At 50.4% G+C, this 22,862-nt stretch overlaps 1 protein-coding gene across 1 annotated transcript in view; it reads right to left on the reverse strand.

Moving 5' to 3' along the window:
• Nucleotides 1-18,009: 18,009 nt before the first annotated feature.
• Slc9a1 (solute carrier family 9 member A1) overlaps nt 18,010-22,862 on the reverse strand; it is a 57,432-nt gene continuing 52,579 nt past the window's right edge. Inside the window, exons 6-12 of the mRNA XM_048434098.3 lie at nt 22,602-22,691; nt 22,110-22,180; nt 21,823-21,996; nt 21,484-21,598; nt 21,266-21,367; nt 20,489-20,561; nt 18,010-19,743 (exon numbers count right to left, since the gene is read on the reverse strand). Of these exons, the coding sequence (XP_048290055.1) occupies nt 19,400-19,743; nt 20,489-20,561; nt 21,266-21,367; nt 21,484-21,598; nt 21,823-21,996; nt 22,110-22,180; nt 22,602-22,691 (969 nt within the window). The 3' untranslated portion in view covers nt 18,010-19,399. The remainder of the gene's footprint in view (nt 19,744-20,488; nt 20,562-21,265; nt 21,368-21,483; nt 21,599-21,822; nt 21,997-22,109; nt 22,181-22,601; nt 22,692-22,862) is intronic.

Below are 22,862 nucleotides of genomic sequence, written 5' to 3' on the forward strand. Positions count from 1 at the left end.
CTAACCCCACCCTGTGTGTAAAGCAAAGCTTACAGTGAACTCTTTACAGAGTAATGGTGGCTTCTTTCATAGGGCTGGGCTCTGTTGACTTAGAAACGGTGCTCAGGATAAGGGCCTAAGGAGGGCGTCTGAGGTAAACCTGACGCCTGTGGAAGTCAGGAGTGGCCTGGCCCTAACATAACATGGAAGTCACTTAGGCTGTTGTAAAACACAGTGACATTTCGCATAAGGATGGTTTTTATGAGCTGAGAACCAATGTTAAAGATCTGGGGTGGGGGGGTCTGGGCTAAACAAACACAATATCCTGGGTGTTGTAATTTATTTAAAAATGCCACGAAGAGAAGTCATGTCACGCAACAGGGCTCACTTGGAAGGTTTATTGGAAGAGGAGAGAGAAGGAGCAGAAAAGGGGACAGTGAAGGGGGTAGAGGAGCAGAGACGGGGCAGAGACGGGGGGCAGAGATGGGGGCAGAGATGGGGCAGAGACAGGGGCAGAGACGGTCCCTGGGACAAGAGTGGTGTCAGGGAGAGAGGGAGGGAGGAAGAGAGGGAGGGAGGGAGGGAGGGAGGGAGAAAGGGAGGGAGAGAGGAAAGGAGGAAGGGAAAGAGGGAGAGAGGGAGGGAGGGAGGGAGGGAGGGAGGGAGAGAGGGAGGGAGAGAGGGAGGGAGGGAGGGAGGGAGGGAGGGAGGGAGGGAGGGAGGGAGAGAGGGAGGGAGGGAGGGAAAGAGGGAGGGAGGGAGGAAAGGAGGAAGGGAGAGAGGGAGAGAGGGAGGGAGGAAGGGAGAGGGAGGCAAGGCCCACCTTTTAAAAGGGACCGTAGTGAATGTGCACAGGAGGTGCTCTTAGTGGCTACAGCTGAGGATGTATCTTGTGAGGACCCCCAGGGCAGACCAGTGCAGATGCCTGAATGCTAACATTCCTCTCTTTATTGCTTATTATAGAAAGGTGGGGCGTTGGGCTGGAGAGATGGCTCAGTGGTTAAGAGCATTGACTGTTCTTCCAGAGGTCTGAGTTCAATTCTTAGCAACCACATGGTGGCTCACAACCATCTGTAATAAGATCAAGCATACATGAAGGTAGAATACTGTATACATAATAAATAAATCTTTAAAAAAAAAGAAAGGTGGGGCGTTAGGAAGGGGTAGCAGGTGAGGTGGGGATGAGGAGACTGCTTCCTGCTGATGGGGGGGCACTGATCTTCTTTGGGAGACCTGAGAAAGCTGGGGTGCTGCCCAAGTCCTGGAGTATCTGGCTCTGTGAAACTGTTCAATGCCCCTTGGGCCTGGGAAATGCCCTTCAAGGTGGATCCAAGTCGACTCCCTGGAGCTCACAAGAACTTTAAGTTTACAAAGAAATCAATTTTAGACACATCAGAAAGCAACCAAAGAGAACTTAAAATCCTGACTTGTGGCCATGATGCCATAGGGGTAATGGTCTGTCCTGTCCCTTTAAGAGACAAGCCCTTCCCACTCCCACTTCCCCATCCACCGCTGAGGCAGGCAGATCTTCCTTCCTGCCTGCAGCCTGAGTCCCTTCCTTTCCATCTCTCTCCCAAAGATGTAGCTGCTACCATGGGTCCTCTCCTCTCCCCCTCCCTCTACCTCTCTCTCTTTCTATTTCTTTCCTCGTCCCCCTTCTCCCTCCCTCTACCCTTCCCTTCCATAACCCACTAAATAAATATCCAACCTCACTCTGCATGATGTGCCTATCCATCTCGGTCTCTCACCTACCACACGGCTCCCTTTCTAGGACTGGCTGGCCCTCATGGCCCACAGGCCACTTGGGGGCCCCCTTCCTGGGACCCAGCTGCCTTTGCGTGGTCTCGAGACCTGCTGCCTGCCGCCCAGTGGACCTGTGGTGTGGTCTCATGGCCCACTGCCCACTGCCATCACTCAGGGACCTGTGACATTTTATTTAAACCATAACATTGGTGCTTGTGACTCAGCCAGACTCTCCATGTTCCCACGGGCGGGCTGGCTGAGTAAACATGGAACCCTGGGCTCCAGAACCAGGTAGGTTTCTCTACAACAGCTCTGCATTCTATCTGCCTGAACACCAACCTCTACACACACCAACACATTCGGTGGTGAGTTTTCTCCTTCCAGCCCCCAACCACAGCCTCATGGCTATGGTTGAGCCCTTTGCTAACATTCATCTCTGGTTGCTTTCTGTAGCTAAAAACATGACCCACTGTACACGCTGTGTGGTGCATTTGATTTGGGAGCCCAGGGCTAGAATAGGGGCCCAAGGCTCTGAGACCGAGAGAGACACAGTCACCTGGTACCAGACATCAAGAAAAGCCAGAAGGCGAGGAGAGGACTGTGCTTGAGAAATGAAGCCTCACATCCAGCGGAGTGGTCAGAGGCGAATAACCTGGCCAGAGACCCAATTTGCAGTGTTGAATGGAAGGCGAAGCCTTCAGTGAACGAGAAAGCAGATGTGTTGCAGGTGGAAGAGAGCGGGTCAGAAAGCAATATCTAAGGGGTGTTTGGACCGGATCTGACTGTGAAGACAAGTTTAGAAGCCCTTATATGGGGCACTGAGTCCTAAAGCTGGAGGTATAGATGATGCCAATGTTCCCATGAGTGAGGCAGATAAGGGAGGAGACCCTAGAGTCTGTAATTCCTGGTGCCCCAGGAATTCAGAGAGGGTTGATTTCAAAATGGCACAGGCTTCTCAGTGATTTATCAAACACAGAGCAGGGACCAAGGGCTCTGAGCCTGAGAGAGCCATGGTTGCCTGGTACCAGGGGTTAATGAGGCCAAAAGGCGAGAAACCAGCCCCAAAGCCCGCCTTTTTTAAAAAAATATTTATTTACTTATTATGTATACAATATTCTGTGTGTATGTCTGCAGACCAGAAGAGGGCACCAGACCTCATTACAGATGGTTGTGAGCCATCATGTGGTTGCTGGGAATTGAACTCAGGAACTTTGGAAGAGCAGGCAATGCTCCCAACCACTGAGCCATCTCTCCAGTCCCCAAAGCCCGCCTTTTAAAAGGGAACGTAGCCAATGTACACAGGGACTGTTCTTAGTGACTGCAGGGGAGGACTAAGAAGGTCCAGTACAGATCCTGAATACTAACACTGGGGGATTCAGGTGAAACCTGGCCCTACACATAGTAAAGATCACCACATTCTTTCCCAGCATTCCAAGCAGAAGACAGGTAAGCATCTTCCTTTGAAGAGACAAGCATTTGTGTTTAACTTTTTCTGCTTTCTCTAATGCTTATCTATGTGTCCAAGAACCTCTTACCTGCTACAACTCTGTAGACCAGGCTAGCATCAGACCCAGAGGTCCACCTGCCTCTGCCTCCTGTGTGCTGGAATTACGGGCGTGTGCCTGAGTAAAGCAGCTTGCTTTTATGTTTTAATGTGTATGAGTACTTGATGGCATGTGTATGTGCACCATGCGTGTATCTAGTTCCTTCAGAGACCAGAAGAGGGTGTCAGATCCCCTGGAACTGGAGTTACATACAAATGGCTATGAGCCAGCCTGGTTTGCAATATAAAACTATATTATTATTATTATTATTATTATTATTTCCTTGTGGATTTCACCTCATGTATCCAGATCCCATTTATTTCTTCATCCCTTCAAATCTGCCCTTGCAATCTTCCCCTCTCCTGCAGAATGAAATAAAATTGAAAAGAAAACCAGAAAACCAGAAACAAACTTACATACAAAAAGGAAAATGAAAAGAAGCCGTAGTGTGGGACAGTGAGTCCCACGGTGTGCCCTTCAGTCCGCACATCCTTTACTCGTAAGTGTCCATTGCAACGAGTCCTCGGTCTGATTCTAAGCCTCTGGCTTCTGCTACACCCTTGAGACTGGGCCCTCACTGGGACTCCTCTTGAATGTCCTGCTGCTGCCCTGTGTCACGGAGCTCCTACAGCTCTGGATCTGCAGGTCCAGCCCCTTCGTATGCTCCAGCAGTTCACAGATGAGGCGGGACCTCATGGTCCTGGTTCTGGGCTGGGTGGTGGCTGGGTTGGTCAGCCTGTCAGCTTTCCCTCATCGACACCACCAGGGCAGACTCTCCAGGACTTCCCAGGGCTAGCTCACCACTGCAGCAGGCAGCAGGAGTGGGACCAATCCTGCTCTCAGGCACTCAGGGCCGGCTCTACTGTGTTACCCAGATGAAGGTGCAAGGTCCGTCTTCTGTGACACTAACTTTTTTTTTCTTTTTTAAATGTGTAGCCCAGGCTGGCCTCGAACTCGTGATCCTCCTGCCTCTGCCTCCTTCAGCAAACCCTACCGGCGTGCGCCACCACAACCAACTTTTTTTCTTTAAGTGTATGCCAAGCAGTGATGGTGCACCCCTTTAATCCGAGCACTTGGGAGGCAGAGGCAGGTGGATCTCTGAGTTTGAGGCCTGTCTGGTCTACAGAGTGAGTTCCAGGACCATCAGGAACTCACAGAAAAACCCTGTCTCGGAAAACCAAACCAACTAAACAAACAAAAATGTAAATGAGAATATCCTCCCTGCATGTGGGGGAGGGGAGCTGCAACATCTGTAAGAGTCTGGTCCTGTTGTCTCTTTAGGGGAAGAATCAGAAAAGAGTCTCTGATTGGAGTGAGAAATGTCCCCTGTTGGCTTAGATGTTTGAACAGTTGGTTCCCAGTGAGTGGCGCTGTTGGGAAGGTTGTGGAGCCCTTAGGAGTTGGGACCTTACTGAAGGAAGTGGGTCACTGGAGGAGGAGGGGGGCTTTCTGTGTCTATAGTCTCACTCTTCCTGCTCCCTGTAGTGCCTGAGCTTGAAGCAGCTTCCTGCTCCTGACACCACGCCTGCCGCTTGCCACGCTCCCCGCCACCGGGGACTCTTATCCCTCCAGCACCATAAGCCCAAATAAACCTTTGCTTCCATAAGGTGCTTTGGGTCCTAGTGTTCTTATCCCAGCAGCAGAAAGCCGACTAATACAGTGCCACACGGCAGGGCACACCTGCAATCCAGCACTCAAGAGGCTGAGGCGGGAGTGCCACACCTGAGCTCCAGAATAAGCCCTCGTCATCTAAAAAGATGTTTAAGGGGCTGGAGAGATGGCTCAGTGGTTAAGAGCACTGGCTGCTCTTCCAGAGGTCCTGAGTTCAATTCCCAGCAACCACATGGTGGCTCACAACCATTTGTAATGAGATCTGGTGCCCTCCTCTGGCATGCGGGCATACATGGAGGCAGAATGTTGTATACATAATAAATAAATCTTAAAAAAAAAGATGTTTAAAAATGTGACTATGAAGTAGAACCCATGCACAGAAAAGATGCATTAGACATAAACATATGGTATAATCTGTAATTATGAGACAGACACCTGCCCTGTATTCACCCAGACCAAGACCCGACACCCTGCCAGCACCGTGGGTGTCCCTGTGTCTCAGCCATAGGGCTCAGTTTCTCCCGAGGAGAATCATGCATTTTCTTCCAGTGTTCTCTACCTACCGTTATAGCTTCATGGTTCTTCCTAGTTCATTCAGGTCCTACAGTATAATTTGGATTTTTCTGGTTTTAAATTTTATGTAACTAGGTCATCTCAGATAAGCTTTGGGTTTTTTTGTTTGTTTGTTTGTTCTGTGTTAGTTTTCATCAGTCTGTGTTGTCAGGAAGCATAGCTGACCTGTTCTCATACTGCTTAATATTCCATGATACAATTATAAAGTCAATTCAGGGCTGAAGACCTAAACTTGATGTCCACAACAACAACAACAACAACAAGCTGATGTAGCTGTAATCCCAGGACTGCTATGGTGAGACCAGAGAATTTTCTAGAAGCTGCCAGGCCAGCTAACCTGGAGTAAAGCACGGTGGAAGGTGAAAACAAAGGGGTGAAAGCTGTCCTCTGACCTACACACGTGCGCTCACGTTCACAGAAAACAAATTTGTTTATATAAAAAAAAAATCTCTCCCCTGGGGCCTGAGAGGTGGCTTGCGGGTTATGAGCTTGTACTACTCCTGCAGAGGACTTGAGTTCAGTCCTCAGCACTGTGCTGGGCAGCCCACAACAGTCTGTAGCTCCAGCTTTTACATCCCCTCTGGACTCTGTGGGCGCCTGCTCTCATGGGCACAACACCCCCCCACACACACACACACAGATAGGTAGGAATGAAGTAAATAGTTTTTAAAGAAATGAATCTATGCATTTTACTAGGGGTAGGTGTTCTGATTATTGTTTTTACTTTTTTGTTTTTGTTTTTGTTTTTCAAGACAGGGTTTCTCTGTAGCTTTGGAGCCTGTCCTGGAACTAGTTCTTGTAGACCAGACTGGCTTCAAACTCACAGAGATCTGCCTGCCTCTACCTCCCAAGTGATGAGATTAAAGGCGTGTGCCACTACTTCCTGGCTGTTTTTACATTTTAATTTGGCGTGTGTGTGTGTGTGTGTGTGTGTGTGTGTGCGCGCGCGCGCGTGCGTGTGTAGAGAAAGAGAGAAAGAGAGAGAGCAAGCGCGAAGAAGTCAGCCCTCTTCTACTGTGTGGGTTCCAGGGATCCAAGCAGGTCCTCAGGTCCAACTGCAAGTGCCTTTTCCACTGAGCCACCTCACCTGCTCCTTGATAGACTTTTAAATTGCTTCTAGTATATGTCTATTCTGAAATCATTATTCTGTGTGTGTGTAAGAAGATCTCATTATGCTGTCCTGGAATTCACTGTGTAGATGAGGTTGGCCTCGAACTTATAGAGATGTGCCTGCCTCTGTACCCTGAGCTCTGGGATTCGAGGTGTGAGCCAGCAAGGCCAGCTCTGAATGTTTTGTAGATATTCTTTGGTACACTGTACATTTCCTAGGACATTTTTCTGGTTTGGAGTCCTGGGTCACAGTATATGAATGACGTATCATTTCAATACAAAATGCCAACTATTTTCCCCAAAGCAGCTATGTTAAGATGCACCAGGGTGTGTAATCGGAGGTTTCGTTCCGTTCTACCCCATCCTGCAGCCGTTTCTAAATAATCACTCAGAGACTTATGTATTAATCATAAATGCTTGGCTGATGGCTCAAGCTTATTACTAGCTTTACCATGTGGCTTATTACCTTATTTTCTACATTTCTTGCTTCCTCTGTGGCTGGCTGGGGTCTCTCAGACTCCACCCTTCTCCTGTATCCACACCTGGCTCTGCCATAGGCCAAAGGAGCTTTATTTATCAACTAATGAGAACAACACATTCCCAGAGTTTAGAAGGACCATCCCATAGCACAGATGTATGTAAATTTTGGCAGGATTGTTACAAAAAGCAAGATCTGGGCTGGAGAGATGGCTCAGAGGTTAAGAGCATTGGCTGCTCTTGCAGAGGTCCTGAGTTCAATTCCCAGCGATTGTAATCCACAACCATCTGTAAAGAGATCTGGCGCCCTCTTCAGACAGAACACTATATATTTAATAAATAAATCTTAAAAAACAACAACAAAAAAGCAAGATCCACGTGTACAAACTCAGCAGTTAGGAGGCAGTAGGAGGCAGAGGGAAAAGGTCAGTAGTTCGGGGCCAGCCTCCCATCCACACCAAGTTTAAGGCCCTGTAGGATGGGGTGGTCAGCTACGTGGCTAAGGATGTCACTTGTCACTTGCTGTGCAGCTGGATGGCCTGAGTTGATCCCCAGAACCCATGTAAAGATGACTGGGAGAGCCAACTTCACCAAGTTGTCGTCTGACCTACAGACACACACACCACATACACACACACACACACCACACACACACCACATACACACACCACATACACACACACCACATATACACCCCCACACACACACCACATACACACACACACACCACATATACACCCACACACACACACCACATACACACACACCACATACACACACACACCACATACACACACACACCACATACACACACACACACACACTACATACACATACCACATACACATCACACACACGTACACACACCACACACTATATATATATACATACCACACATCAAACACACCATACACACTACATGCCATACCACATAACATCACACCACTGCACACATGCCACACACACACACAGGCACACACCACACACATATATCACACACCACATACACACACATAGACACACACTACACACATATACCACACCACACACTCATACATCGCACACACATGCACACACACACACTCCGCATATACATTACACCACAAATACTACTCTATACAATATACCACACGCGCACACATTAGGCACACCATACATATACCACATGCCACACCACATAACACCACACACATACTACACAAATATACCACACTTATATACACACCACACCATCACAGCATACACACACATACATACATACCACACACACACACATCACACACCACACATACACATCACACCAAATAAAGGAAAAACATAAAGGGAGAAAAAACTCTCTCCCCCAGACAAACTCAGTTCTCCAAAGTGTGAGTTAAATAACCCCCCCTTTTTTAAAATGATTTTGTACAGAAGATTTTGTTTTAACAGCAGAAGATAGACTATCCAGGTCACCTTTACCAGCTCAGTGTGGTCAAGTGCTCTTCCATTGCAGGGCTGGGCTCTTCATTCTCTTTTTGAAGTTTCTGACTTTTAATAAATGTAAATGGTATCCATCTTTTCCGTTATGGTCATCTGTGGGACGTTGCTCTCCTGTGTGTAAGGTTAACGGTTTACTGTTTCTTGAGACAGCTGTGAGTCTCCCTCCTCAGCTTCTCCTAGCAGCTGAGACTCCGAGGCATGCCCCACCCACAATGCTTGGCTGCCTCTCACTTGGGGAAAAGATCAAACTGGATGTGGCTGTACTTGGGAAATGGAAAGCGGAATAAAAGGAGTTCAAGGCCAGCCTTGACCAGCTAGTGAGGCAGCAATTCAGGCTACTTAAGACCCTGTCTGAAAAAGCTAAAACACAAACAAACAATTTTAGTTTATTGGAACTCTTGATATTTAGGACGTTAATCACCCTGCGAACACTTGCATTTCCTTCCAGGAGGCACAGGACCTTAAGGTTCCAGCAGGTAAAAACGGACAAGTCCAGAACAAAACAGATTATTAAATAAATTCTAAGATCGCATATGAGCATGACCACGTGCATTTACTAGAGCACACTTCCTGGCAAGGACTGTCGGAAGCACAGTGTGTGTTCCCCTCTGGTGTCGTCAGTCTCTCTTCAAGAGCCGATATTTTCCAGCCAGGCTTCTTGCATGGTGCTGGAGGTCCCAGTGCGGGTCATGACCGTGTGGCAACACCTTACCAAACAAGCACCTCCCCAGCCATGGTGGGGAATCTTGACTGCCAACCTGGCAGGATGGAGAAGCATCAAGGAGATTTTTAAAGTACTCTTTGGGGTGTGTCTGGGAGGGCGTGTCCAAGAAAAGAGTGCGCTAGGGGGAAGAGCCGCCCTGAATCCCACTCCATAGACTGAGGGTTCCGACGGAATAAGAAAAAGTGGAGAAACCTGAGGAGGACGTTCTCTCCTCTTTCTGTCTTGACATGGGCTATCCGGCTCCGTTACTCCCCAGACCACCTGCACCTCACCTCCAGCACCATGATGGACAGAATCCTGTGAAGCCACGGCTGGCAGCAATCGTCCTTCTGTTTATGCCAGCCATTCTATCACAGCCACGAGGACAGCACGGCCTCTGAAAAAGAAGCCTCGGCTGAAGATGGCTTTGCTGGCTCCCGTGTAATCCTCCCATCTGGCTGTGATGTGAGGAGGGATGCAGAGTGGCCCGTGGTAGGCATGGAAACGAGACTGAGCGAGCATCTGCCTCGGCTGCCTGCTGGATCTTTCAGGAGAGAACGCCTTACCTCCAGCACCAACACATGTGCACATGCACACACAGACACATGGGCAGGTGCGTGTACGTTCAGCAGGTGCTCTGAGCCTTTGTGCCAAAAGGCATGGGACAGCAGTCTTGCTTTCCTTGTCTGTAAAATGAGCTCATGTGCTGTGCTAAGTCTCAGAAACCAATCCCTCCCAAACCGACCGTTCTTCTAGATTCCAGCACGGTCTTTGTCCCTTCAAGTCTACCCTCCACTCTGGAGGGACCTCTTCCTCAAACCCTTTTTGACTTCTTGAGAATGTGACTTTTGATGCTAGGTGTTGGTGGCACACACCTTTCTAATCCCAGTACTTGGGAGGCAGAGGTAGGAGATTCTCTGAGTTCGAAGCCAGCTTGGTCTACAAATCAAGTTCCAGAATAGTCAATGCTGTTACACAGAGAAACCCTGTCTTGAAAAAATGTGTGTGTGTGTGTGTGTGTGTGTGAGAGAGAGAAAGAGAGAGAGAGAGAGAGAGAGAGAGAGAGAGAGAGAGAGAGAGAGAGATCTTTGTCCTTACCCAGGGCCTGAATGACTAACAGTAGAGCCATGGAAGTTTATGTGGCAAGGTTGCTCACACATCTTGACTAATGCTCCAGCAACCTCCTTGGAAGGAGCGATGGACCATGGTAAGCCATGACATGCTATGGCATGATGGTTACTCACCATATGACCAGAAGGGGCATGAGACGACTGGTAAGATCAAGCAATAGCATTTAGTAACTATGGTGACAGTGTTGACTAGAATAGTGACAACCACTGGCATGGCTGGTCTGGAGAGCCTTCACACCTGTCAGTCGCAGGGCAGCTGCGGTGCAGGACTGGTTTCTGTCAAGTGGTGAGAATCAGAGCCAACTACACGCACAGCTCCATTAAGTCTTTCACACTTGGAAAAAGATGTCTGTTAGGAAGGAGTGGTGGTGTGGAAGAGGCTGGAGGATGGCTCAGGGGGTTAAGAGCACTTATTACTCTTGCAGGAGACCAGAGTTCAAGTCTGTGGGACTTGGAAGGCTCAAAACTGTCTGCATAATGGTATAGGAGGTCCTTCTGACTATGTGTTGCTTTCATTGGTTGAATAAAGAAACTTCCTTGGCCTTTTGATAGAGCAGACTTAGATAGGCAGAGTAGACAGAAAAGAATTCTGGGAGGAAGAAAGCAGAGACAGGCACATGCCATGAATCTCCGGCCTGAGATGGACGTAGGTTAGAATCTTGCCAGTAAGTCACAATCACATGGTGATACACAGATTTATTAGAAATGGGTTAAATCAAGATGTGAGAGTTGGCCAAGAAGAGGCAAGATATAATGGGCCAGGCAGTAATTTAATTAATACAATTTCTGTGTGATTATTTCAGGGGTTAAGCTAGCCAGGCGACTGGGAGTAGGGCGGCTGGGACAAACAAGGGGCCCCGCTCCTTACAACAGTATAACTCCAGCCTCAGGGGATTCTATGCTCTCTTCTGGTTTCTGGGGGTACCTGCACACACACACACACACACACACACACACACACACACACACACACATACACACACACTCCAAATAAAAAAGAATGGGAGCCAAGGCTGAGATGGGGCCATGTGGCTAGAACTTTGTAGACCCCTACAGCTTCCTGCTAATGATGGCAGTTCCTCCTTCAGTTCTGGAAAATGAGTCTTTCCTTGCTTAAAAGTGCTAGCCAGGCAGTGGTGACTCATGTCTTTAGTCCCAACACTCAGAAGGATTTTTGAGTTCCAGATCAGCCTGGTCTATGCAGAGAAACCCCATCTTGAAAACAAAACAAAACAAAATTGATCCAATGACTCTGCCTGGGTGATTGCCTCCGAAGGGGCATGGAGCTCCCCCAGGGTGCAGGCCCAGCACCTGTCCTGTCTCCTGGGACATCTTCCTAGAATGAGAGTGATGCTCTAGTACAGCCCAGGAGGAGCACAAGGCTCATTCTCAGAGAATCGTGCACACGTTCAAGAAGTGGCCAAAGCTTGGGAAAACTGTCAGACACTAGGTTGTATTCTGGGGTGTTAGATTAAGGAAGACAAACCTTGGGGTTAGACAGGATCAAATTAATTGATGTCGGCATCTTCACTCAATCCCAGGGTTGTGTGGATTTGAGACTTGGTGTGGTTTGACCTGGATAAGTTGGTTGTTTAAGCCCGAAATAAGAAGAAAAAAAGGCGGGGGTGAATCACCCAGTTCTCAGTGTCTTGGCTCAGGGGATCAGTTCTGGGAGGAAGGTCCCATTCCTGTGGGCTATGATCGTGGACTGAAGGAGGTAGCAAGGGGCTGAGGAGATGGGGTGGTTAAAGTGCTTCTTACACAAGCAGAAGGACCAGAGTTCGAAACCCTACCACCCATATCAGGTTGGTGTGTGACTCACTTGTAATTTCAGCCTTTGAGTGAGGACGGGTCACTGAGACTGGCAATCCTGGTGACATCTGGGTTCAAGTGAGAGACCCTGTCATCAAGATGAATGAAGTGGAAGATTCTTGACATCAGTCTGGATCTCCACACACACGCACACACAAACACAGACATACACACACACACACACATACTCGCAAAAGGAAGAAGAGAAAGAACTGACATAAGCACTCGGGACTCTGCTTCTTATGAACATGGCCACATTCGCCTTGATTTCCCAGCGGAGACGGTGTGCCCGCAGACTGAGAGCCCAAATAACCCTCCCTTCCTCGAGCCACTTCTGTCCGTGTTCTTTCATGGCACCAAGGAAGGGAACGTGGTGGCTGGCATCCACCTTTGATCGTTGTGGTGGCTCAAATGCAAACAACCCCCATTTGGCTCATCTAATTGAGTGTTCAGTTCCCCATTGGTGAATGGTTTAGGAAGAATTGGAGGTGTGGCTTTGCTGGAGGAGGTGTGCCCCTGGGCTGCGGGGGTGAGGAGGTTTCAAAGCCTACACCAGACCAGGTCCTGCTCTCTTTCTGCTGTGCCCTTGTGGATAAAGTATAATCTCTTAGCTACAGCTACAGTGCCATGCCTGCCTGCCTGCTGGCTGCCATGTTTTCCACCATGATCATGGACTAACCTTCTGAAACCATAAGCAAGCCCTCAATTAAATTCTTTATTTTATGAATTGCCTTGATCGGGATGTCTCTTCAGAGCAACAGAACAGTGACCAAGTCATCACGATAAAGTTCTAAACGCTAGGCCGGTCCATTACCTGACCAACAGGATGGCAATTGGGCCCAGTGAGTAGGAAGCTGTACGTGATCTACCTTCTTAGGAATGTTTGCTAAGGGAAGGTGGGCTGGTGAGATGGCCGACAATCTGAGTTTGCTCCTCAGGACCTACACAGTGGAAGGAGGGAATCAACTCTCACAAACTGTCCTCTGGCCTCCACAAGCACACACACTCATGCAAAGTAAAAAAAAAAAAAAGTGTAATACAATTTTTAAAAAATTCAATAAAGGAGGAGAGTAAGTCCCACAAAAAATTCAGGGACTGCCATGCCAATGAGGCTTGAAGAGGGCCCAGGGGTTCAGGGCCTGTCTTTCCCCTAAGATGAGCGACCAGCGGCCTCTTCGCACTGCCCTCTTCAAAGGAAGAGGCAAAGGATGGGCTTCTGTGGGACTTTGAATTTGTGGGGGTGGGGAGATGGGACGGACAATATATACCGCATCCAACTGTGCTGCCAAAGCCATTTTCTGTGAACTCCATGAGACTGTGACATTTGGGGAAGAGACCCTGAAGCAGGTGCAGGCTGCAGAGGACGCTGCCCAGTCACGTGAGCATTCAGAATGAGAAGAGGCCACGGCAGAAGGATGTCGGGTGGACAAGCGCCAACAGGAGTCTCTGGCACGACAGACCCTCAGGGTTTTCTAGTAAACCACGCCAGCGACTTGTGCCAGTAACTCATCTTCATTTGGAAAGTAGCTCCTGGCTCACACTGGACATGGTGGGGGCAGAATGCCTGGTTGTGGGACACCAAGCGACCCCGGTAACCAGAATTGGAGATGATCTGACCCATCACATAAGATTGGACACACACGCTGGCGTTCCATTATTAAACAGCAGCTACAAGGTCAGGTCTGGACAAGCCCGGAAAGCATGGGAAACCACGTGAGCAGGCGGTTCGGGTTCCCCTGGCACCTCACTTGCTGCTACGGCAGTCCTCCCTAGTGTACACATGAGCTGCTGTCCCATTAACATGAAGGAAGAGGAACAGATAGGATTGTTGTATGTGTGTGCGTGTGCGTGCATGTGTTTGTAGATAGTTACAGACATAGGTAGTATGTATGTATATATATAATATATAGTTATATAGTTTATTTTTTATTACCTTAAATTTTTCATATAATTTATTTTTACTTCATGTTCATTGGTGTTTTGCCTGCACGTTATTCTGTGTGAGGGTGTCACAAGCCATGGAACTGTTGTGAGCTGCAATGCAGGTGCTGGGCATTGAACCTGGGTCCTCTGGAAGAACAGGCAGTGCACACCTCTGCACCAGCTCTTCATGTGGATGCTGGGCATCTGAGCACAGCAGAGGACAGTTGGTTAGAAAGACCTTTTCCTCTCCCACACGAGTCCCAAGGATAAAACTCAAGTCATAAGGTTGCGTGACAAATGCCCTTACCTACTGAACCCTTACCTATCTCTCCTGCACGCCATGAACCAGGCTGGCCTCGAACTCAAGGAGGTCCACCTTCCTGTCTCCCATGTGCTCGGATTAAAGTGCGCCATCACGGCTTGCTCCTCCACTTTATTGGGGGGCGGGCAGGGACTCTCACCCAGCAGAGCTTGCTGATTCAGCTAGAATGGCTGGTTAGCCAGCTTCTGGGTTCATCTCCCCTCCCCCCACCACCCCAGCCCTGAGATTACAGCAGCACACCTCAGGACAGCTCTTGATGTGAACACTGGGCATCTGAACATCAGTACACATAGTCAGAAGACTTAAAAATAGGGAGACTGGAGGCTGGGGAGAGGGCGTTGTAGTTTGAGAACTATCGCCCTGGGGTTAAAGGCTCCTTCTTGTTGGGAAGCTGACAGTCCTTTTCCTTGTGCATACTAATGACCCCAACTGGTATTCCCACCTGGTCGCTCCTGCCAGTCTCACATTTCTGGATGTGGCAGAATGTCTCTCATGGCCCGCCCCCTGCCATTCGATGGAGACCATCTGCAGTACTCTGTAGACTGTCATGTCCTCCCAAGGAATCCTGCTGTCAGCAGTACCGACTGGAGAGAACATGGCAAGCTAGGAGGGAGACTTCCCCCTAAGTTTGGGCCACTGATGGGCAATGATGCAGTGTGTGCTTCAAAACAGTAGCTAGTATATGGCACCGCTGGTTTTTGTTTTGGTTTTTTGTTTTGTTTTGTTTGATATTTTTTTGAGACAGGGTTTCTCTGTGGCTTTGGAGCCTGTCCTGGAACTAGCTCTTGTAGACCAGGCTGGCCTTGAACTCACCTGCCTCCCAAGGGCTGGGATTAAAGGCGTGTGCCACCACTGTTCTTACAGTGCAGTTTCACTGGGGAACAAGGGATTATATGTAGGAGAGTCTCTATTATTCCCAGTTACCTGCTGGAGGGATTCCTGCCTTTACTCCCGTGACTTGTGGTCATGTTGAACTCTGTATGTGGCTTAGCCAAATGGCAGGAAGAGGGCCAAGGGCATCAGCTACAGGAAAATTAGTCTGCGTTATCAGAAGGAAACTAAATTTTACTACACATGGGGGGTAGGCAGAAAGACCAGCTGGAATCATGGGGTTCACCAGAGGCCTCCCCGTTCTCCTGTGACCCTTAGCTGTGGGAGATCAGGGAACCCAGCAAACATCACAGCAGTACAACGTGCAGAAACATAGGGAAAGGGAGACACACAATAGTCACGGTTCTCTCCTCTCAACCTCCCCGCTCTAGAATTTGTTGTTTCTGGAGACAGGTGTGGCTATGAAGTCCCAGGTAGGACTCAAAGAATCCCCTACTTCAGCCCACCAGGTGAAAACCCCAACCAGTCATGGCATGGTGGTGGTACATGCTTGCTGTGGGATAATGCTCTTGTACACTGTACAGATTTGTCACTCATGTTGGTTTAATAAAATGGTGATTGGGCAGATGAGAAGTATAGGCAGGGCAACCAGACTAAGAGGATTCTGGGAAGAGGAAAAGCAGAGACTCAGTAACCAGCCAGCCACAGAGGAAGCAAGATGAGAATGCCTCACTGAGAAAAGGTACCAAGCCACGTGGCTAAACACAGACAAGAATTATGGGATAATTTAAGTTGTAAGAGCTAGTTAATAATAAGCCTGAGCTAACAGGCCAAATAATTTATAATTAATATAAGCCTCTGGCCATTGTCCTTAGGAGCCCCAATGACAAACTTTTAAAAAAGGTTTTAGTGCAAGACATTAGGTGTCTTTCTGAATCCCTCTCCACTTTAATTTTGAGACAGAGTCTCTCTCTCTCTTTGAGCCTTAAGTGTATCAGTGGTGGCTGGCCACCTGGCCCCAGGGATTTCCCCTGGCCTGGCCTCCTCAGTGCTGGCATTGTCTGCCAAACTGATTTTTTACATGTATTCTGGGGGGAGGTCTAAACTTGGGTCCCTATGCTGTTTGAAAAACACTTTAACCACTGTGCTGTATTCCCAGCCAATTATTTTATGTCTCCCTCTGTAGTTTAGGCTGCCTCGAAGTTGTGGCAATCCTCCTGCCTCAGCCTCTGGAGTATTGGGATTGTAGATGTGAGCCCCCATACTCAGTTCATGATGATTGTTCCAAGCTGACCCCTGAGAAGAACTGGAAATGACAGGGATGCAGTGTTGCTGAGATTTTTGTTTCCATGTAAGGATCATGGTTTCCTCCTTTCACGAAAGACAAATTGACTTGAAAATCTTCATTATTGTTGTTGGTTTTCTGAGACTGGGTTTCTCTGTGTAGTTCTGGCTGTCCTGGAACTTGCTCTGTAGACCAGGCTGGCCTCAAACTCAGATTAACCTGTCTCTGCCTCCCCAGTGTTGGGATAAAGGTGTGTGCCACCACCGCCTGGCGAGACTTACATTTTTGTTTATGTCTATGTATGCCGATATGAGTTTATGTGCATCATGTGTATGCAGTGGCCACAGAGTGTTGGATCCTCTGGAGTTGGAGTTGAGCTGTTAACCACCGAGCCATCCCAGTCAGAAAAATCCAAGTGGAAATTCTGAGCCACAGGTAGCTGTGCTGTTGTTTATGGGCTCAGCGTGGCTGGAGAGGGCCTTCCAGACACAGCTCTCAAGTGCGGCTCTAGAACCTTTTATTGCTGTTGTCCTTGAAACAGGGTGTGGTCATGGAGCCCCAGGTTGGCCTCAAGGAACCCTTCTACTTCTACCCCTCCTGCCCAGGATCAGGCAGAGTCCTGCGCTGGTTGAGAGGCGGGGGATGTTTCCCTAAAGTGAGCTCTATTGGGCCTCATCCTTGGTGGGTATTCATAACACTGTCAGCACCTTCGGAGTGTTCGGCAGTTCCCTGCTGGGACATCAACACAGGGATGCAATGTGGTCCTTTCCTATAATCCTTTTGGCATGGCCTCCTTCAGACATCCTCAGTAAAGTCAGCTCTGAATCCAGGTCCCAGAGCCTCTTGGACAGTACAGGTTCCTCTGTGCTGAGATCTCACTGCCCTCTGGTGGTCAACTACTGGAAATGCCATGCAGTTCCAGCTAGGCATTACACACAAACCCCTTCTTCCTACAGGGTACATACAGGGACTGTACGGTCCCGCTTTCCCAGGTGAGAACACAGGGCTTCAGAGGTTTTGCATTGCCCTCAGATCCCAAACATAAACTACAAGGTCCCACCCTTCCCCTCTGTTCCTCGGAGCCAGACATACTTAGTGGCTTTTATCAAGTAGAGCAAACAGACTTGTTAAGGAAAAGTAGAGAAAACTCGCACTGGCCTTCCTCAGGCCTGAATGTCTCCCATTGGCCTCCGCAGGAGCCAGTCCTGGGTGCCAGTCAGGAGTCTCCCTGATAACAGTCTGCTGCCCTGTTGCCCCCACTCACACACCAGGGTTTCTATCCATGTGAGCACCGGGAACGGCTGCCCTTCAGCACCAAGCTGAGGCCCCGAGCGCAGACATTGTACCCCATCACACCATATCTCCAGCACTTGGCACACAGTATCAACCCCATCAGCAGATGATGGTGGCAGCAGCTCTGTGTCAGGCTCTGAACCTAGCTCCTCAGGTGCCTTCATTCCCAGAAAGCAGCCCTGGACTCTTATAAATAAAAAACTCACATTGATTTATTAGAATATGAAAAAGGTTCAGTTTCTTTTGTACAGGTGGCAGAGCGGCGGCAGCTGCAGTGGCTTTGTACATGGTTGTCGATGTCACCTTGCATGGCAACTCCTGCCCAAAACAGCACTTGCATGGAGAGGAGACAGCTGGGCCAAGCACCCATGGCCCCATCCCCTGGGAGGGACCCCTCTGACTACTGCACAATCCTGGGAGGGAGTGCTTGGGGGCTGGACAGGCACCCATGGGCTTGTGCCTAGCCATGGTGGCAAAAGGGAGTATGTGCTTGTGAGCAAAGGCCTCTTGGGGTCCAGTGCTCTGTCTACTCCAGCAGCCCTGGCCAGGACAGGACACCCTCAGTGGAAGCCTTATTCCCAGGCTGGGCTTCACTGCAAGCTATGTATGCAGGTAAGAGAGGGGTCTGGCTAGGGGGTGGTGGAACAGGCCAACAGAAGTAATGCAGGCCCATGAGCAAGGTAGGTGCCAGGAGGCCCCTTGCTCGTGAGCTTGAATCCTGACAAGTTGGGCCACGTCTCAATCAGTGCCGTGGACAAAGAGCCCAGCGGGCAGAGGTTCGATTTAGGGGAAGGTGGCAGACAGCAGGAAGGAAGGAGGAGGGGAGAGGGTGGAGCTGACTGGGGTGGAGGTCTCCAAGGGTCTGAAAACAGGAGTGCCTCTGTGCAAACGGAATCGTACTTACGTGGAGGTGCAAACAGAATGGAAGAAGGCAGCACTACCTGGAGCCCGGGCAGTCCCTCCCAGCACCAGCCCCAGAAGGCCCGTGGTCCTCATCCCCTGAGTCATAGTACCCAGTAGGAGCTCAGAGGTGCCCTGAGCCAGCAGCTCTGAGTGAGGGCAGCTCAGGTGGCGGGCCAGGGTACCATGGCTGGCAGGAATAGCGTGGGTCTGCCATGGGTCCCCCGTCTGTCCCCCAACCACATGCCTGCTGGCCTCTGATTCAGGAGGCCCCCCTGTCAAGGCCAAGGAAGGTTCAGCTCCCTCCTTTCCTCAGGGCGACAGTGGAGCCAGTGGCTCTTTGGTTAGAAATGATGATCAAAGATGGAAAATTGGTTTGGATGAGGAGGGAACTGTGGGAAGGGAGGGCCTCGTAGAGCCCTGGTTCCAGGACAGGAGAGCCTGGATCTAGAGATAGGGCAGAGCCTGCCTCACCAGCCCAACTCTCTGCCAAATGGATTGGAAAGGCAGTTCTGGTGGGAGAGGACACTTCCCAGGAGGCAGGGGCAAGCCGTGCTGCAGTGGGGGCTGTGGACCCAGCTGCCATGCGTAGGAAGGGGGCAGGGCCAATCCAGGTCAAAGGGCAAGGGGAGCACCCAGCCCCCACTCTGTGGGGGAGTCTATGGGACACCCACTGGCCTGGGCCTACTGCCCTTTGGGAATGAAAGGCTCCCCCTCCCCGGGCTCAGGGTGAGGGCCTGGGTCACTGAGGCAGCGCTGTATCCTCTGGGAGCTGGGGCTGTCACTTGGTCCAGGGGTGAAGACATCATCAGTGCCTGGGGAGGAGGGTTCCTTGCTCCGCATCATGATGACGCCATCTTCATCATCATCTTCCTCCTCCCGAGTCATCCTTGTTGGATCCCGGTTTAGCCCTAGGACCTTGCCCTTCAACTCCTCATTCACCAGATCCACAGACTCGGGAGACTGTGGGGATGCTGGGTCGATGGTGATAACAGGCAGATCTGCCTTGGGCTCATAGGCCAATGGATCTGCGGATTAAAAACAAAGCATGGACGGGCGGACTTGCTCTGCTCCCGAGCCCTGCTCAGTGCATGCCACACCTCAGGGACCCCTTCAGCCTGTGCTAGAGGCTCTCAGAGCTTCCATGAGTACATCCGTGTCTAAGGGCTTCACGCCCATTACCAGCTGCTCTTCCATCACACGGTTGCTCTCCTTGGATCAGGGGTTCCCACTGGTGTCCCACAGGTTAAGAAATAGGGCTTTGGGCTGGAGAGATGGCTCAGCAGTTAAGAGAACTGGCTGCTCTTCCAGAGGATCAGGGTTCAATTCCCAGCAGCCACATGGCAGCTCACAACTGTGTGTAACTCCAGTTCCAGGAGATCTGACACCCTCACTCCAATGCCCATAAGATAAAGTTAAATAATTTTTTTTTTAAAGAGATAGAAATGGGGCTTTTTCCCGAGCCATGACCTGTGGGCCTAGGTCTGCCCCTGTTCCTCTTCATGGACTAGTATTTCTGCCTCCCTACCGGATGCTCTGTGATGTTGCCCACTGCAGTCCACCCTGAGTCCCCCTGGCAGCACCTCTGTGCCTGGGTTTCAGAGCAGAGCTGTGCTGCCCTCTCTATGAACACACAGCCCTTCCAATGTGGAAATAACTCAAGGTTATTTCCACATGAGAAGACGTCATGACGGGAAAAGTTCGTCTTCCCCTATGATTCTGAGGCTCTCCCCGGCACAAACACCCAGCCTGGGGGCCCCTCTTTAACCTTACCTGAGCCTATTCGGGCCCGTGACATGGTGGGTGAGTCTAGCTTGTGGGCTGGCACCGTCAGATAGTTGCTGATCTGACAGAGAGAGTGGACAGGGTGAGTGTGGGTAGTGGGCTGGCAGAAGTCCTCTGGAAGACACCGAGATGATGGGCACTCCCTTTGCCTGTACCGGCACCCACAGTGACACTTCGGGGCCTTCAGGGGACTTGTCCCAGGCTCAGCAAGCTGTGCCACCTTCCTGGGCAAACTCAAACAGATCTTCTTTGTGCTAGTCTTGCCTTCAGCCCACAGCTGACCCCAAGATTCTAGATCAAAACAATAGCAATAAAACACAAGCCGGGGCGGCATGTCTAAGTCCCATATGGCCCACAGTACTGTAAACCCAATACACCACAGCTGAGCTCAGCTCCTTACCTAGCATCAAGCCTTGTTCCTTTCCTGGGCATTCTGACTTCTACCAGCCCTTTAGATTCCTTTCCTCCTGGTGACCCCACCTCAAACTAGTAACCCAGTCACCAAGTTGTGCTAACTACACTTCCCAGTGTCCCTTGAGCTCACTTGTTTCTCTCTCTGTCATCCCCACCCTTTCCCCACATCACTCCTCAGGGGATAAAGCCCAAAGCCTCACTCCACTAGCAAACCTCCCGGGCTGTGTCTGTGTCTGAAACAGGTGCATGCCTTCAGAGGAGCCCAGCAGAGCCGGAGGTGCCCTGGGGTGAGAGTGCAGAAGAGAAATCCAGCTTCGAGCACGCGAAAGGCAGGCCCAGCCTGACACGCACCTTCTGCTCCAGCTGCCGGGCCTTCTGCCTCCGGAGCAGCATCTGGTTCCAGGCTTCCTCGTAGGGGTCGGCCACCAGAGTGTGTCTGTTGTAGGACCGCAGCTGAGGGAAGAACAGTCATCAGGGGAGGAGAGGACTCAAGCTGGGCTGGGAGGCCAGGGCCAAGGAGGCTCAGAGGAGAGCAGCTAAGAAGGCGCCAGGCTAGGGCAGGGCCTCACCCGCTGCCGGGTCTTCTGCAGGTTGCTCCTCAAGATTTTGCGGATCTCCTCTTCCTTGTCCTTAGACAGTGCTGGCAATATGCGATCTGAAGTCACGGACTTGGGGTGGATGTTCCTGGGACAACAGAACATAGGTTAGGTCTCCATTTTGGCAGCAGGAGGCCATGCTGGGGGACAGCCCAGGGGTGCGTAGCCAAAGTCCTAAGTCCAAGTATGGCTTCAAGTCAAAGTCCACCTTGACTAGGTAGACAACAACATGGCCCCGGTAGCCATCCCAGGCTATGGCTGGGGGAGCTAAGCTGGGTACAGATGCTGCCCAGGTTGGCCAGTGGCACTCACTGCATTGAGACAGTGGAAACAGCAGACGGGATCTTGCCCATGCCTCCGCTTTCCACCAGCTCGATGGCCTGCTTCATCTCCATCTTGTGGTAGAAGGCAATGAGCTGGGGCTCTTTGGAGCGCTCGCCAGCTATCAGACACTTCTTAACGTACTTCTTATTAAACCGGTTGAGCCTGTGGGAGGAGAGAGGTGGATGAGGCTAGTTTGTAGGCATGAGAAGATGCCCAGACCCCCAAGGACCCTTAACTGTCCTCCCCACCCTCCTGCCCACCAGACCTTCACCTACTTGTCCTTCCAGTGATGGTGGCCATAGTGACCACAGATGTCCTCGATGCCTGTCAGAAGGTGGTCCAGGAACTGTAATGGGCCCAGGGCCAGGTCAAGCCTTACTACTGGGCTCCTTCCCTACCCCACCCACCTTCACCCCAACTATGGGTCTGCTTAGCCGGGTCCTGTAATTCCAGGACTAGCCAAGAGGTGGCGCATTTCCCTCACTCATCCTGAAGCCCAGGCCAAACACTCTGGTGTGCCCCCCCAACCCCATGTGCAACTAATGACAGAGGTTGGTGTCAAGTAGAGCCAGGGGTGGTATAACAGCCTCTTGGGCTCCCAAATGTTCACACCACACGTCCCCTTCAGCTAGAGTTGGGGTGGTGGGGGACCTCTGGGGGCTGAGAGATCACCTAGCACTGAGATGAAGGAAGGTATGCTTAAGGTCCAGCTGTGCCCCAGCTCCAGTCTTCTCCTGCAACCCAAGGCCCAGCCCAGCCTCCAGTACCTGGGTGTGGATCTCCTCGTTGATGGAACGCTTAGTTTCTTGCTTTTTCTTCACAGCCAACAGGTCTACCAGGGGCCGAATGGTCATACCCTGGAGGGCAGGTAAGTATCAGACATCCTGGTTCTGTTACCCCAGCAGGGAGGCTGGGGAACATCCCTTCTTCCTGAGGGGCACCCCCACCCCAAGGCAAGGAGAATCTCCCCTTTGAGGTCCTCAATCTCCCAGGACTGGGCTTCTCACTCTCTACCTCAGTATGTAAAT

Source organism: Myodes glareolus, chromosome 3, assembly GCF_982192425.1.
Source record: "Myodes glareolus chromosome 3, mMyoGla1.1, whole genome shotgun sequence".
NCBI lineage: Eukaryota > Metazoa > Chordata > Mammalia > Rodentia > Cricetidae > Myodes > Myodes glareolus.